This window comes from Puma concolor, chromosome B2 (genome assembly GCF_028749965.1).
Source record: "Puma concolor isolate L17-30 chromosome B2, mPumCon1.1.hap2, whole genome shotgun sequence".
Taxonomy (NCBI): domain Eukaryota; kingdom Metazoa; phylum Chordata; class Mammalia; order Carnivora; family Felidae; genus Puma; species Puma concolor.
Window position 1 is genome coordinate 102,215,650 of NC_141671.1, and position 16,273 is coordinate 102,231,922.

Genomic DNA, 16,273 nt, shown 5'->3' on the forward strand with positions numbered 1-16,273 from the left:
ACATCATGAAACAAGGTCTGGAGTGCTCAGAGCCGAGGGCTTTCCTCCCTTGCTGAGATGACTAAGAAAAACCCAATCTTTAAGTAGGTGATTTCTTTAATAGGAAAAAAAAAAAAAGAAAAGAGTATCAACAACAATAATTTTTCTGAGCACTGAACTGAGAAGTAGCCAGTCCAATACTTAGATTGTAGCCATGCACTGAGATGCCGTTAAATGATACAGAAGTCAAAGGAACTCGGCATAGATTTTGAAGCCGGTCACTGAAATTAAAAAATTACATTTCAAATTTTAAGTGAGTCACTAAATATTAGACTTAAGAATCTGACCTTGCATTGTGCACACCTCACTGCTAAAATCAGTTTTGGTCTGAATCAAGCCTTGAGGCTAAAGGGTTATTTTTACTGAGTCAGCCCTACCTCACTTCCACGCCCAAAATATCTGCAGATGAACGCAGAGGACAGGGATAACATCTAAATAAACCAAGTGTTAATCCTAGTGTCAGTGCTCTATAATAGTTGTTAAAATTCCTTTGATATCCGTGGTCATCAAATTTCTTAGAAACTTCAAGGGTCCAACTTTCATCACTTGGCCAGGTGTTGTGTGTGTGTGTGTGTTTATTTTTTGTTTGTTTGTTTTGCTACTAGTGCTCCCAGCTGTAACACTTTAATGAATGTTTGTGGAACACCAGGGAATAACCCCGGGTAGGAACAGTGGCTGAGGGCTCAGGACAGGTCTCCGAAGGGAGGAGGGGTAACAACGTCCCATTATTAAACCTTGCAAACTAGACACATTTGAGGGTAGTAATTACGGATGTCATTTTATTTACAAGGGTGTGAATCCTTAATGATCGTGTCACCTCCAAAAAAGATTTAAAAAGAGAGAAAGACTTGAAGTTTGTGTTCGGGGTGTTTTCTTAGGCATTTTGAGTTAATCAAACAAGAGAGAGTTCAACCGGGTCTCAAATGCTACGGAGCTGAAGATGCTTGTGTTCATCTTACAAATGATTCCTTAAGGGATCCTAGCTTTTATCCTTTCCCTATTTTTTTTTTTTTCAACACAAAGACATTCACCTTACCACCCAGAAGACCTCTAGGTTACAACGTAAATGAAACTAGTGTTCTTTACAATTCATTAGCAAACTTGCTTATTTATAGTTGGTACATATTTGTCTTTTCTCTGTGGCGACATACCAAGGTTGAACTATCTCACAGCACAATTGAGCCTTGTTTAAGAGATTAGATAGATCGGTAACAGGAAGCAGTAGCACCCCTCCCCCCTCCCCTCCCCCCCCCCCCAGAATCTTCATATTAGCTTACTACTTAGGCCATAATTAACGTAATACCACCTTGCTCAATAGTTTATGTAGATTATACACATACTTCATATACAGGTGTGTTTGTGTGTTTTTTGGAATCAGATGAGCAAGGTGTACGTGTTTCTAAAATTATGCATGTGAGGGACTGGAGAGATTTAAAGAGAAGAGATTTTAAAAAGAAGAAAATGTCCTTGTTAAGAAAATTTAAATTTATCCTCTGGGAGATATAATTATGACAACTCAGTCATTCCTCAAAAGAGTATTTAGAACTTAGGTCCCAGACCTTCAACCATTTAGGGCCGTTAGAGGTACATCTGTCCATGTGATTTTGTTTTGGGTAGGCTTCATCCCAGCACAGAGCCCAACGAGGGGCTTGCACTCATGACCCTGAGATCAAGACCTGAACTGAGATTAAAAGTGGGACACTTAAGTGCTTGAGCCACCCTGGCACCCCTGTCCATGTCAGTTTATAACGGAGTCCTCGGGGTTTCAGAAAAGTGAAAGGACTTGCCTAAGGTCACATGGCTAGTTAGTGATAGAAGCAAGACTAGAACACAAACCACCATTCCAGCCAAACTTCTACATCCACGGCCACTCCTGACCATAGAGGATACTCTTAGGTATACACGTATCACGGTGGTTGCACAAGTGGTTTTGTTAAAAAGTTCTACTGCAACAATAAAGCTTTCAAGATTATGTGAAAAGGGATTGTTCAACTATCTGGCTCTAATCCTTTAATACAGACTAGTCTGTTACATGTATCTAATATTACATCTAAGCAGCTTTACTAACATCCCCGGAAGCAACTGCCCATCTCATCAGGAATTAATACACATCTATCTCCTTTGAGATAAGTAAAATACAGTCTTACAAAAGAGTAAACATTTTATTATCTGTACACGAATCAGGTTGGTCTGAGGACACAAGAACATCTGGCTAACTCATAAAAATAGCCCTAAGCGATGGGAGAGCGTTTGTGGTCCGTTTACATTTATCGCAACATCATTTATATGATCTACTCGCTAAGCAGTGAGAGGCCCAGAATGGACACATCAGTTAGGAGCAACATGCCGTGGGTGTTAGCAGTAGGGAAGGCAGAGCAACATGGCCTCTGTCTGAAAGGAGGTCTCTGGAGGAAGAATGCTCTGCAGAACAGGTTTTCTGGGGTTGGGGGGAGCCCTCTGAGAGGGCCTGCAAACGAACAGCCTCTGCTAGAAGAGTGCTTGTAAGTACACACACACAGCATGGCCCTGGGGCTCTGGGGATGGTGGGGGTCACAAGGGTACCACCTGAAGGGTGGGCAGAGGCCCCCGGGGAGGGGCTATGTACTCTTCCTCTCTGAGCAGCCGCAGCAGGATGTTTTTTTTATTCTTGGGCCAGCTGTAGATGTGAGTGTTCTGAAGCCAGGTGGGCACATGCTCCTATGGGAGAGAGAATGACAGGAGTAAAGGCCATTAGAGAAAAACCTGGATTCCAGATCCCCGGCTCCGTTCCCAAACATCTACGGCTTTCCCTGCATGGGCGTTCCCTGCCGAACTATCCTGGGAGTTGTGCTGTTTTGCTTTTGGAAAGGGCTAGCATGTGAGCCTCTCCTGGCTCCGCGTACAAGCTGAATATCTCATTATGGAAACCACATGTGCGCGGCGTTTTCTGTCAGCCTCCCAGGCTACCTGCCCTTTGCATTTCAACGTGCTTTTCACCACCCTCACATAAAAGGGGTAGGACAGAGGTCACGCAGAGTGATGGGAATTCCTTCGTGGCTTCAGAAGAATGCCAAGGCTAGGGGCTTAATCTAATTCGTTTCAGCCACAGATCTGGCCTGCAGCAGCAGGAGCCCAGCAGATCTGTTAGCAGGCAAAAAGCACAAAGCGTGAGCCGGGGATCGTGAGGGTGCGCTTTCTGACCACCCTCGTGGAGTGGACATTCTGTCTGCTGTGGCGTGGACAGACAGACGACGAATCAGGAAAACGTATAGTGTGTTTGATGGTGATACATGCCTCGGAGAAAAATGAAACAGAGAAAGGGACTAGGGAGTGCTGGGGCAGGGCTGAAAGGTTACAGCTTTAAACAGAGCGTGTAGGAGGGGCGCCTGGATGGCTCAGTGGGTTGAGCGTCCGACTTCGGCTCAGGGCATGACCTCACAGTTCATGGGTTTGAGCCCCGCATCAGGCTCTGTGCTGACAGCTCAGAGCCTGGAGCCTGCTTCAGATTCTGTGTCTCCCTCCCTCTCTGTCCCTCCCCTGCTTATGCTCTCTCTCTCTCTCTGTCTCTCTGTCAAAAATAAATAAACATTAAAAAAAAATTTTTTTTTTAAACAGAGTGTATAGGAAAGGTCTCACAGAGAAAATGAGCAAAGACCTAAAAGAGCAGAAGGGGCCAGCTTTGTGGATGTCTGGGTCCAGACAGTGCAGAGGCCCTGTGACGGGGGCGTGCCTGGCCTGTTTAAGGAGCAACAGGCCAGTGTGGCCAGAGAGGAGTGAGTGAAATAGAGTAGGAGAGGAGGTCTGGAAGTAGGGGGGCCCGTGTCCCATGGGGCCTTGTAGGCTTTTCTCTGAGGAGATGGGATCCCTTTGGGGACTGCCGGATACACCCAGAAGCAGCACATGCTATGTGTCAGGCATGGTGCTAGGTGTTGATGACACCCAAAGGAAAAGACACAGTTACTGTCTTGAGGAGTTCACAGTCTAATGTTGGAATGTGAATGAAGATGTAAAGAAACTATTTTCCAGGCAATAGTGTACCAACGGGGCAGGAGGTGGGAGCACAGGCCACAAGGGACTGTCTGACGAAGTTTTAAAAACATTAATAAAACCAACTAAAAGTCGGTCTCCTTTTCCATCACCATATTCCCAACAGTGCATCCACCCCCAACCACATTGACTCAAGGCACTACGACTGAGAGAGCTCAAGAGTATTGGCAAAGGGGACGAGAAGTCAGGAGAGGCTAGACAGATTGGGTGATATAAGTATAGGCAAGAGTTGACTACACAGACAAGTCAGGGAAGGGCATTGTAAGCGGGGGGAACAGAAAGTGCGCAGGCACAGAAACATGGAAAAACACGGTAGGTGTGAGGGCATGCTGAAATAGCCCAGTACGACCCGAGCATAGTCACTGTGCACACGGTCGGGAGAGGAGACTGAGCATGTGGGCACAGCCCTCTTCTCAGGGGCCTCATCTGTCACGCTAAGAAAGGTGGATATGATCCCGTGGTTGGTTGGAATCCGCCACACGATTTCTAAGCTGGGGCGAGACAGGGGAGATCTACATTTTGGATGTTCCTCTTTGACGGTGGTGCAGACGATGGCTAGGGAGACCAGTCAGGAGATGCTGCAGCGGGGCTTTGAGATCCTGGGCAAGGGATGGACATGCATACCATCGCACAGGGTGTGAGCTTTGTAACTGGAGGCATCCCATTCGTATCAGCTGGACTCTCCCTCCTTCAGCACCTGAGTCTCAAGGCAGTCCTGACATTTAGGGATCCTCCAGGGTGCAGCTGGGCCTGGGCTCAGGGTGCTGTGCTCCAACTCTCAAGACATCCACCACACCTCTGTCTTCCCTTTGCCAAGCCTGGAACGTGGCTTCAGATGGTTTCTGTCCTCCCTCCCCTAACCTGCTGACATGCTCTTCTGGGGCAAAAACCCACATACGAACCACAGCAAAGCTCACTTTGGCAACTGTGTAGATTTAATTCCTTTCATCTACAGCTTTGAGAGCTGAGCTATGTGCACCAAAAGACTTCTGTGGCTAGTCAGCAAAAAATGTACATATCTTGACTTTTATGTACAAGAGATAAGAAGTATCAGATGAACAGCCTCTTTTTCTCTCGTGAGTTAAAACACAAACTACTTCTTTGTCTGTAATGGCTGTTTGAACAATTAGGGCAGCGATGGTCTATCAGATAACGTCTTAAAACCTTCCTGATCCATGCAGCTGAGCTGAGCGCGCTACGACCTGTGGATCTTTCTGGTAACACTGTTATCTCTAACGACTGATAAAGAGTTCACAAGCTTTTCCACTTAAAATCCCAGATAGCAGACAAAGCAAAGCTCAAATTGTTAAGGTTTGTATGTGTGCTTATTTCTTTGTTTACCTTCTTAGCGTTTGGGAAGAGCACAGGGATGAATCTGAAATTCATGCTTCCTTGTTTTATGAACTCAATCTGCATCTGGAACAGAAGGAATGTGAAGGTTTGATTTCAGGAATGAGGAGGAGGAGTTAATGGCACCCACAATCATGCAAGGCCCACACAGTGTTTTTATTCTGATTTCGAGCGCCACACACTTCGCCTTTCAGGTGCCCCCCATGACACATGCATGCCATACACACGAATCATTTGTTGAAGGCCTGTTAAACATCACACTCAGTGCTCGACCTTGGGTTTCAAAGATTAGGATACCCTCCAGGGTGTGCTGAGCTGGCTCCTATCGGCTCACAAAAGCCAGTTGTATGCATCCATTCCTAATTCCTTGTTCAGTGATTTTACACTGGTAGCTTGAAATGGGCCCTAATGAGAGTATTTATACCGTGGAAATGGGGAAATGCTACAAATCAGGATTTTTTTTTTTTTTTTTTTTTTTGAGAACCGGTTTACCGGAACACTACGGATACAATCCCTATCCTCCGAAAGTCAGCAGATTGGTGCGGAGGAAGAAGGGTAAATTGCCAACCACGGTGCAGTGTGAAAAGTTTAAACAAATTGCTGTGGAAGGCCAAAATGGGGGCCATCCATTCTGCATCAGTGATTTGAAGAGTTACAGGGGACGTGTCACTTAGATACTGGAAGACAAGAAAAATTTGATCAGGCAGAGGAAGTGGGGGAGAGGGGAAGGACACTCCCAGCAGACGAAACAGCAAGAGCAAACCTTTGGAGGTGTGAAAGAATTTTAGTGGGGTTGGGGCCAGCCAACAATGCTTTGTGGCTAGAGCACAGGATGGGCTAGGGAGGGGATGGGAGATGAGGCTGGGGGGCGGGGGGTCAACCGTGAGGAGCTCTGCCTGCCACAGAACATGTAGGTTCCCCACACGGTTCCAGTTTGCTCTGACACTGCTGTGGCCCCAAAAGACTCAGCTGCCAAGAACTCTATCAAAACCAGAATTTTCAAGATGAGCGGAGTTGGGAGTCTTCCCAATCCTGTGACCAGCACAAAGCTCTCAGTCAGTCATCTGATGACAAGGAGATGAGGAATTATGTGTCCCCAAGTATTTCATCTTCCAATTGATTTTTTAAAACTGAGAAATCTTCATTGTGCAGGGGAATACAAACAGGACAGAGAAGTGACAGTGGTGACAGTTGGTTATTGAAGTCACCATAGAAACCCACAAACACAGTCTCACGCGTGCGCACTCACACACACACACACACACACACACACACACACACACACCACACACCACACACAAATGCCCCACACGGTGTTTTCTCAGAGCCGCTGTCTTTTAAAATCCAGAGGACCAAAAGCGTGTTTTAAAATGACCCACGTACAGTGCAACTGGAAGCACCAATCATCAGGACAAACACGTGAAAGGAAGGGCACAGGGTTTAGAAGCTAAAAGTAAAGCTTTCACTCTGACTTCCAGGACCCTGTCTCTAAAATTTTGCTTGTCTGCTAGGCTACCCAGCCTGCCGGCGGGCCAGACAGCAGCAGCGGATTATAGTTTTCTCTCGTATTTCCAGATACCGGCTTTTCGTGAAGTCACTGGCTCTATAATGCGGTTACTCCTGGGTACCTTTTCACTCCCTCTGTCCTAGAGGTTTCTGCTGCCTGGAGGGGACCTGGAGGTCAGCCAGCTGGGCAGGAAGGCACTTCTGTATCAGGCCTCTTCAACTCCTTCAGTGATAAGGAAGGGCCCAAGACATCCATGTCCCCAGACACTGAGTTTGGAGACAATCTGGTTCATGGCTGGGCACAGTCAGACAAACTCTGAGGTTGAGCTGTGTTTTACTGCCTGGCGTGGCCACACACCAGCAGACCTTGACAGGTTTCCTCAGGAACTGGCAGGGACCTGGAGCCCTTCCCACACACCAGCTGTCAGCTCCCAGGACTGGCAGGTTCCTAGAGATGCAGACAGGACATTGAGTGCTTTGGGGCCAGCCAGACATGCAGCAGACAGCCAAGGGATGGCAGCACCCGTAGCCAGCCGTGACCCTTTTCTGGGCCCTGTCCAACCCCTGGGGGGCTGTCAGACTTGGAGAGGATGAACAGGGGGGAGGCTTCGCTCCTGATTCCCTGGCCTTACTCTCTGACCTCATCACCTTGCCTTGGGTTGGTTCTGAACTCGCACAAGTGGTCGGCACTTGGTAGAAGAGGAGACAGATGGGGAACCCCCACCCACTCTGCCTTTTTCCTGTGCTCCTGATCCCAGGACAGACCTGGACTTAAGTCAGCTTCCGCTGAGGTAAAGCTACATGTCCCTTGCCTGCCTGTGTCCTGCCTTGTGCTGCTTACTTATTCTGTCGGGGCCACTTCGGTGTCTTGCCTCATCTTCCTGTCTTAGTCAGTGATCCTTTCTGTGCATTCCAGGTGCCTGTGGAATGTTACCGTTGAAATGGAGCTTACAAGTTCTAGTCCAGTGGATTTCAAGCCTTTTCAAATCTCAAAATCCTTGGTAAAAAAGCCTGAGAAAAGCAAACCAGCTGTGGCTGAGTTGGGGTTGGAGGCCCAGAGCCGCCCTGACCCCTGCGAGAGCCCATCAGGGACATTTTGACCCGCAGGACATTTTGAAAGTCACAAGTCTAGTCCAGCGCCCTAGTCAAGCAGGGACCATCTCCACAGCATCTCTGTAATCCTGGAAAGCAGGGAGATTGCTAGCTCACAAAACAGCCAATTCCAAAGCTGGGTGGTATTTTTGGTCAGAATGTTTTGCCAGATGCTGAGCACGCCTAACCCACAAATTTTTCCCACCGGTTTTACTTTGACCAGGTCCCATAGTTTAGGTGTGGCCGTGGATGGTTGCTCATCTATCATGAGCTAAGAACAGTCCCTTCCCTTGATGTGAGCATCGATATGTTCGTCATGAACGATTTCATTCGATCTTTACAACACTGTAAGTATTAGTGACCCATTTTATGATTAGGGACATGGAGGCACAGAGAAGCCTAAGCAGTTGGCCCGCAGTCACACAACTATACATGAGGAAGCAGAATTTGAACCGGGTCTATCTGACACAACAGCATGGGTCCTTTTCACTATGCTACTCTGCCTCTCTGGTGAGGCAGGGGTCAGAATAGGACACAGATGCAGGAGCCCGCTCTCCGCACAGCCCTGTCCCCTGCCCTCTTGGGACTTCACATTTGTTGGTAAACGACCAAGTCAGCAGAGCATTGTTTTCCAGAGCCTTGGACGTTCCAGAGCACATGTGAATCTCCCCTTGCTCCTGATAGGAACGGAGTCCCAGAGACGTGGTCACTTAAGACAGAACCAACACCCCCCACTGCTGCCTGGGCTTCTTCACCCATCATCATGCCGCCTTCAGTTGGTTTCTAGTGAAGGACAGGCCTTCACAGAAGAAAGAGCCCCTCTCTGAGGGGCGGCGAGGTGCTGCGGTCCCCCCACCACTCACCATTCGATGAATGTACTTAGTATGTAAGCCATGCTCATCCTCGTCCAGCTGTGATTCAGCACCTTCCACATCCTGTTTGTATTTGGGGCTGATTGCTACAATTATCATCACTGTCTTCTGTTAATGAGAGAGAAAGCATGTTTATGGAAGTGTAAAGTGTGGTCCATTTGGTGAAGGCAGGCTGGAAACTGGCCAGCAGGACTGTAAGCGTCGTGACATGCTCCAGAGTAGAGGGCCTGGCTCATTCTCTGCCCAGGGTGAAAGGCACTGGCCTCCACTCCAACAGGCTCCTGTCTCCCCTTCTCCCCTCCGTCTCCCTCCCGGCTCCCTTGAAATGCAGAGCAAATGGCTCTGTGAGGAGCTCTCCTAAATGGAGGCGGTTTTGCCCACCATTGTCCACAACCATCACTAATAAACGTCTAATGAAAGCCGGAATCGCTAAGTGACTGTGCATCGTGGCAAAAAGGCTCCGGAACATCACCGCTGAAAAGCCCCCTCCCTCCGGCAGCTGGGTGTAAGCTGTCAGTTACTGCACTCTTGACTGCCCTGCGTGCCACGAGCGCTTACGAGTCAGCACAGCCAGGAGGAGCAGCCCCTTCCACACAAAGCAAACATCAGGCTGCAGACAAAAGGAAAAGCCACAAAACCCCAGCCTGCTGAGACTCTCTCCCCCACTGCTCTCTCCAAAAGCAGCAGCTGAAGCAGCCGACACGGACACACTGGCAGCAATCAATTTCTATCTTGTTAAAGCACAAAGTGTCCCAGTGGTCAGTATAGATTCTGTCAGTGGAAAACAAATCACAGGGCTCCGAGTGGGCGCCTGGATTGGGGAGGGGGGACGGTTGCTGCACAGGGAGCCTCCCGGGAAAGCTCTGGAGCCCAATCCTGCAAAACACTTGGGGTGGCCTCAGATTAAATTGAATTCTGTCACTCCCTCCCCACTGCCTGCCTTCATTTCCTCCTTTCCTATTCTGGTCAAAAAATTGTTTGCTCTGATTGTTATCAACCACCTGTGTCTGGTTTGACCGTTATTTCCTGCCTGTGCATGTCCAGAAGGGTGACCCCATCCTTCCTTTCCAGGTCTTTGCGCGGCTGCCAACAAGGGAGGCTTTGTTGGGACTTTCTCGGCTTTGGACTTGGTGGGTTTGCCAATTGCTCCTTTCATAAAATAGCCCCATAAGCACATTGTCTTTCCCACCAGCCAACGAGCTCAGAATTTTGGAATGTACTTACATCTCTAAGGTAGCGTTCCATCCACTTGATGATATCAATGCCTCGGATTCTATCCTCAAATATGTCAATCTACAAGAAAAAGACATGGGAGGTGGCTCTTAATGAGAAGCTTTCTCTAGTTGCAGAGCAAGAGAAAACACGAGACTATATGCATTTAAGACTGAAAAAATTATGAGCACTTTTTGCAGAGAGCAGCATATAAGTCTAAAAGCCAAAATACAATTTTCTTAAAGTGTTCCCTATTTCAACGTTAGTAGGCATTTAAGTATTTAATATCCGTAATTAGGATATAGTGGTACACATCAAAATGTATCTTTGGCTACACAATAATTATGTTTTAAAAATCTGAGAGATATCACATGTAGTGGGGCGCCTGGGTGGCGCAGTCGGTTAAGCGTCCGACTTCAGCCAGGTCACGATCTCGCGGTCCGTGGGTTCGAGCCCCGCGTCAGGCTCTGGGCTGATGGCTCAGAGCCTGGAGCCTGTTTCCGATTCTGTGTCTCCCTCTCTCTCTGCCCCTCCCCCGTTCATGCTCTGTCTCTCTCTGTCCCAAAAATAAAAAAAAAAAAAAAAAAAAAAAAAAAAAAAAGTTGAAAAAAATCTGAGAGATATAGTAGACTACCAAATTGGATATAAGCCAGCAAAAAAAAAAAAATTATATCTATATATATATGTATATATATATATGTACATATATATATACATATATATATATCTGTAATATGAAAGGCAAACACGATATGATTCTGGAGCATTTTAATGGATGTGTGGTGTGCAAGTACTGAGATATAGTTCGGGTGCTTTACTTGCATTAGCCAGGTCATTATTATGGTATTATGTCCAGTTTCGATCTATACGTTTAAGAAGGATTGTATGAAACTTGGAGCAAATCCAAGGAACAGTCACAAAAACAATTACTGAGATGGTGGGAAAAGGTTTATGATGAAAGTCAAGAAGCAGAACCTCCTGGGCCTTGAAAAGATAGATATTAAATATCAAGTCTTTGAAGGAGTATTTGAAGGGGAGAAAAACCAGTTACTTTCTGTTTTTTCAGAAGACCAAATAAGAAGGCCTTTCTGGGGCTCAGGCTTTGCCCTGCAGCCAGAGAGTAATGTACATGTGTACAAGGTGCTCTTGTTTGGAAGAGGGATTATATACAAGAATGGGTGACTCGGGGAGAGTGTCCTTGAGGGAGTTATTTGGTTCGGCCACACCGTTCTCAGATCAGTTGTCCTAAATGTCACTCCGCCATTGAAGTCCTAGCTGTTCAGTAAGCTCTCCATGCCATCCGTGACCCAGCCTTACCTCTTGTTTCATGTGCCCTGTCTACTTTACTCCCCCACACCCCAACAGCATAGCCCAAGCCTCCCTGCTCTGTGACTCCTTCCCACTCTCTGACTTCCTCCTCCTCACCTCACCCGACTCAGCCCTGCTGTGACCAGTGGTGTTAGACACTTAACACATCATTATAACATCCTTTCATTCACTGTATGACTCATTTATGTCTGCCTTATCTCTTCAACCTAGTTCTGATCTTCCTGTGGAACGAGAAAGTGCCTCGAGAACACCGAACTGTCAAACACATACAGTATATAATACAAGTTCAGAATATGTTTCTTTACCGATGGCACATTAAAAATAGAATGGCTTTCCTTTTGGTTTGGATGATTCCTGCTTTAAAATGTCTGATAGCCAATGACCACATGAGGTGATCTCGAGAAAGCTTGTAGCTCTCTGTGACTGTATCAGGAATTCATTTCTATTATATGAGACAGAAGCAATACAATGTTGGGGTTGAGAAGGAACGGCAGCTTGGCTCTACTCTTGGTTCTACTGTTGGCTTCTGCACTTCCTGCTTACATAACTTTAAAACATTACGGAAACTCTCTAAGTCTTATTATCCTTATTTGTAATATGTGGTTACTAAACCTACTTCCAAGGATGGTTATGAGGATTAAAACAATTGGTTATGAAAAAGGTATATCATCATGCCAGGCTTGAAGTAAGTACTCAATGAATGGTAATTTTTGTTGTTAACTGAGCACCTAAATTATTCCCTGCTACTGAGGTGGACTTTCTGGGAGGCACAATGTGCTTGATATCTCTCATTTGTCTCTCCAGGTCTCTACCAAAGTCCACAGCATCTGTCAGGCCAACTTTTCCACACAGCCGCTGTTAAAGGCCACATTGTTTCCCCCAAAACTCACATGTTGAAGTCTTAACCTCCACTGACTCAATGTGACTATATTTGGAGATAGAGCCTTGAGAGAGATGATTAAGGTAAAATGGGGTCATGAGGGTGGGCTCTGATCTAATAGGACTGGTGTCCTTAGAAGAGATTAGGACACACAGAGGGAAGACCAGTGAAGACACAGGAAGAAGACGGCCACCTGCAAACCAAGGAAGAGGCCTGTAATGAAACCAATCTTGCCGACACCTTTATCTTGGACATCGAGACTCCAGAACTATGAGGAAATAAATTTCTTTTGCTTAAGCATGTGGTACTTCATGGCAGCCCTAGCAACCCATACGGCCTCCCTCTTCAGATTGCCATAGCCACTGTTCCCTTGCCTCTTTAGACTTAGGGGTGGTGGCAACTTCCTGCTGTTGCTGTAGGCCCAGGATATGCTCTGTTCCCTGAGGATTTCTTAAAATTTACCTAGAACTTTGAAAACAGTCCTTTCAGGGCGCCTGGGTGGCTCCATCGGTTAAGCGTCCGACTTCGGCTCAGGTCATGATCTCACAGTTCGTGAGTTCGAACCCTGCGTCGGGCTCTGTGCTGACAGCTCAGAGCCTGGAGCCTGCTTCAGATTCTGTGTCTCCCTCTCTCTCTGCCCCTTCCCTGCTCATGCTGTGTCTCTCTCTGTCTCAAAAATAAATAAACATTTAAAAAAAATTAAAAAAAAATAGTCCTTTCATTAAACTTTCCTTAAATTACCCATTAAGTGTTTTTCTCCACTAAGGGACTCTTGATGTACCAATATAGTAACTTAGCTGTCCAGGATGGGGCTCTGTGATTCTAATACAAGGCTTCATGGTGATACAAATTAAGGACAGATTTAAATTCTGTCTAAGGCGTCCCTGACTCTTAAGTTCATAAAAACCTGTCTTCTTCTCCAAGGGCAATCAGTATGCTTTTTTGGAAATGACCAAAAGTAAGATCTTTTCTGCCAATGTTGGCCTTAGGACCTGTAATTTGATTTTACATCCTGGTTGCCGCAGTGCTTTCTTTCTCTAGAAATGAGAAATTGAAATGTTGGCTTCTATACAGTCACTTTAGTTGGAATGTATAAATTGTATCCATTTTTAACCTTGTAGATGCTCCTATTAAAAAAAATTATAGAATAAAGAGAAATTCAATAAAAACTGTTAACGCTAAGTAATGTTTAAAATTGACATTTAGTTGCTAAGTATTCTCTTTTTATCCTTCCACATTCCTATTCATAGATATTTTCCTTAATTTTTCAGCACTCTCTAGAATTTACTATCACTCAATACCCAAAGGGGGCCTCTGGGAAGGAAGAGAAGTGAGCTCAGTGTTTTAGGAAAGCCAGTCCTTTGAGTCGCCTCCTGTGGTATTTTGTTTATCCTACAGAAGAACTTACATGACTTTAGGCTGTGCTGTTGGAAGGCACTGCAGGGAAACTTGAGGAGTGTGTGCTTCCTGAGATTTCTTGGGCCAAGGTCACAGTGAACTGCAGGGCTGGGTTGTCTATCTCCCCTAGAACTAGACGAGACCAGCTGAGAATCAGGCCATGTATTCCCTGCCCAGAGGGGCTGCTGCTGCATCAAGATGTGGAAGGCAGCTGTGCACAGTGGGCCTTGACCTCAGACCTTACAGCCTAGTGCCCGACAGAAGGGCCTTGTACAATAAGCAGGTGGCCTGGTTAAGCCTGAGGCCTCCTGCATCACAGGAAACACAACCAAAGCAGACTTGCTTGGTTAAAAAAAAAAAAAAAAAAAGAAAGAAAAAAGAAAAAAAGGGCAAAGGTAGAAAGTGCATCAAGAGCCTGGCATTTCCTTTGCGTTGGGGGCCAAGCTGCGTCTGTGGTCAGCACCGACTACCACCATTCCGGCTGTTCAGAGGTTCCCAGGGTCCCTCCGTAAGCACACAAGAAGTAACTGCTGGAGACTCTGGAGAGTTTAAAATCTAGAAAATAATTACCTACATCTATAAGCGTTTAGCTCCTAATCACGTAACTCAGATAATACAGTTTAAAACTTCAACAGCTATTTTGTTTTGCTTCTCATTGTACTTGCTTTATTATTTTTTTAAGTTTATTTATTTCTGAGAGAGCGCAAGCGCATGCACACGCATGAGTGGGGGAGGGTCAGAGAGAGAGGGAGACACAGAATCTGAAGCGGGCTCCAGGCTTTGAGCTGTCTGCACAGAGCCTGACACGACGCTCGAACTCACAAACCATGAGATCATGTCCTGAGCCTAAGCTGGATGCTTAACTGACTGAGCCCCCCCCCCCCCCCCCCCCCCCCCCCCCGGCCCGGCTGCCCCTCATTGTACTCACAAGTCTTCTCTTTGGAGAAAATACTTACTGCAGTTTGGAAGCCATTTACCAACAAAAAGTTCACGAATTTCACCACCTCCGTGGCTGTGTCCATAGAATAAGTGATAAAGACTTTCCCTAAGAGAGAGTTTTCACATTTATTAGAAACTAGTCAAATCATTCTATTCTGAACACTTGTAAATTGTATGCAATGTTTCTTGTCTTTTTAGACTTATAAAGTGAAACTTTATCCGGGGTTGGTCTGAGGGCTTATGCCTGCAGCTGTGTGCATCACTAGGCCCCAAGGGGCGGCAGGGGTCTGTCCGAGGGGCTGCAGACTGCCCAGTGTGCATGGGAAGAACAGTGCTGGCGGCCTGAGCCAAGCCAAGGAGGTCTGCTGAAAAATCACACGATGCATTAACAACATCTATCACCCAGAACCTGAGGGGCCTTAAGATCAGGCCACCTTCTGGTTTCTTAGAGACACTTGGCACTGTGCCTGAGGAATACTCTCACAGCAGGTCAAGAAGCTGAACCTTGCTAAGGGGCCACCCAGCAGTGTCCTCTTTTGATCTCATGATGCTCTCTGCTCCCCGAGCTCTTGCCCAACAAAAGCAAGTAGGAGGAGAGGGAGCAGGTGGTTCCCTACCACCTCCTTCCCCTTACCACTCACTGCTGGGAGAAACACCAGGAAATGAGGGTACACCAAAGCATGGATCGGGAATGTTAGTAGGAACTTCAGCAGCTTGAAGGACAGATTCCACCTCTGGGCATCCAGTGTCACTTATTCTCTGGCTCCTCCCTGGGTCAGCCTGGAGCAACAGATGGCATTGTGCCCACAGACTTGACCCAGTCAGGTTGGCATGCCAATGTTTTCTCAGGCTAAAATCTTAGGGAAATTTCTGGGTAGCATGTTAATGTGATAGATGAATAATCTCTGTGTGCTGGCTTTTAGTCTGGAAGAGACAAGCTCAATATCAGGAAGTCCCTGGGGCAGGAGGTGGAGAAGAAAGGAAGGTTGGAGAGAAAATATGAGTTTGTATGTATTCATCTATGCTTGGGCTCTGGACTTTTGAAACAAATATCTCAAATAGAAGCATGTACAATGCTCATACTGACTCATTTAAGCAACCCGACATATCGATGGCCCTCAATGTATTCTTAACACCTAATATTCAACCAATTCCTAGGTAAGAATTTCCAGACTCCTTTATAGATTATGGTAAGATAAATATGATCTGTAGATTGACATGAGGGTTCTATCCTATGCAGGACAGCATCCATTCTCCAGAAGTGCTCAAGATTAAAATGTATAAGATTTTGAAAAGATTAAAAAAAATTTTTTGGATGATAAACAACAATGGATCCTTACCAGAGATATCTTCCAGAGCCCTAAATGACTAATGAGCACAGATTCCCCCGATAAGAGTTAGCAAATGCAGAAGGCTTAATTTTCAAGTTTGGTTCAAAGAAGCACCCAGGTTTCTAAAGGGCTTATTAGAATTACCTGAACTTCTCTAGCAAGCACAACAGAATATAACAATTTCACAAGTAGTGGCTGTTTTCATAAGATTTCTGGAACTTACTGTCCTGACTGACCTTAATATGAGAACATTTTGGTGATATTTCAACATTTCTGGTTCTGGCTGCAAAATCTGGAAA

At 46.2% G+C, this 16,273-nt stretch overlaps 2 protein-coding genes across 12 annotated transcripts in view; one reads left to right on the forward strand and one right to left on the reverse strand.

Annotated features, from left to right (window-relative positions):
• LOC147581148 (uncharacterized) overlaps window positions 1-16,273 on the forward strand; it is a 116,552-nt gene that overhangs the window by 77,703 nt on the left and 22,576 nt on the right. For 3 of the 11 annotated variants that reach the window (XR_015251472.1, XM_086707621.1, XM_086707622.1), the window contains exons 1-2: window positions 10,064-10,470; window positions 10,727-12,389. The exons of 2 other annotated variants lie outside the window; for them this stretch is intronic. The gene's annotated coding sequence lies outside the window, so the exon portion shown is untranslated. Of the gene's footprint in view, window positions 1-7,837; window positions 10,471-10,699; window positions 12,390-16,273 lie in introns of those variants that run through there. 6 more of the 11 variants (XR_015251477.1, XM_086707616.1, XR_015251475.1 and 3 more) reach the window with 5 other exon arrangements.
• Window positions 2,183-16,273, reverse strand: part of TRAF3IP2 (TRAF3 interacting protein 2) — a 44,699-nt gene continuing 30,608 nt past the window's right edge. Inside the window, exons 5-9 of the mRNA XM_025925638.2 lie at window positions 14,661-14,749; window positions 10,110-10,178; window positions 8,877-8,993; window positions 5,407-5,481; window positions 2,183-2,736 (exon numbers count right to left, since the gene is read on the reverse strand). Of these exons, the coding sequence (XP_025781423.1) occupies window positions 2,590-2,736; window positions 5,407-5,481; window positions 8,877-8,993; window positions 10,110-10,178; window positions 14,661-14,749 (497 nt within the window). The 3' untranslated portion in view covers window positions 2,183-2,589. The remainder of the gene's footprint in view (window positions 2,737-5,406; window positions 5,482-8,876; window positions 8,994-10,109; window positions 10,179-14,660; window positions 14,750-16,273) is intronic.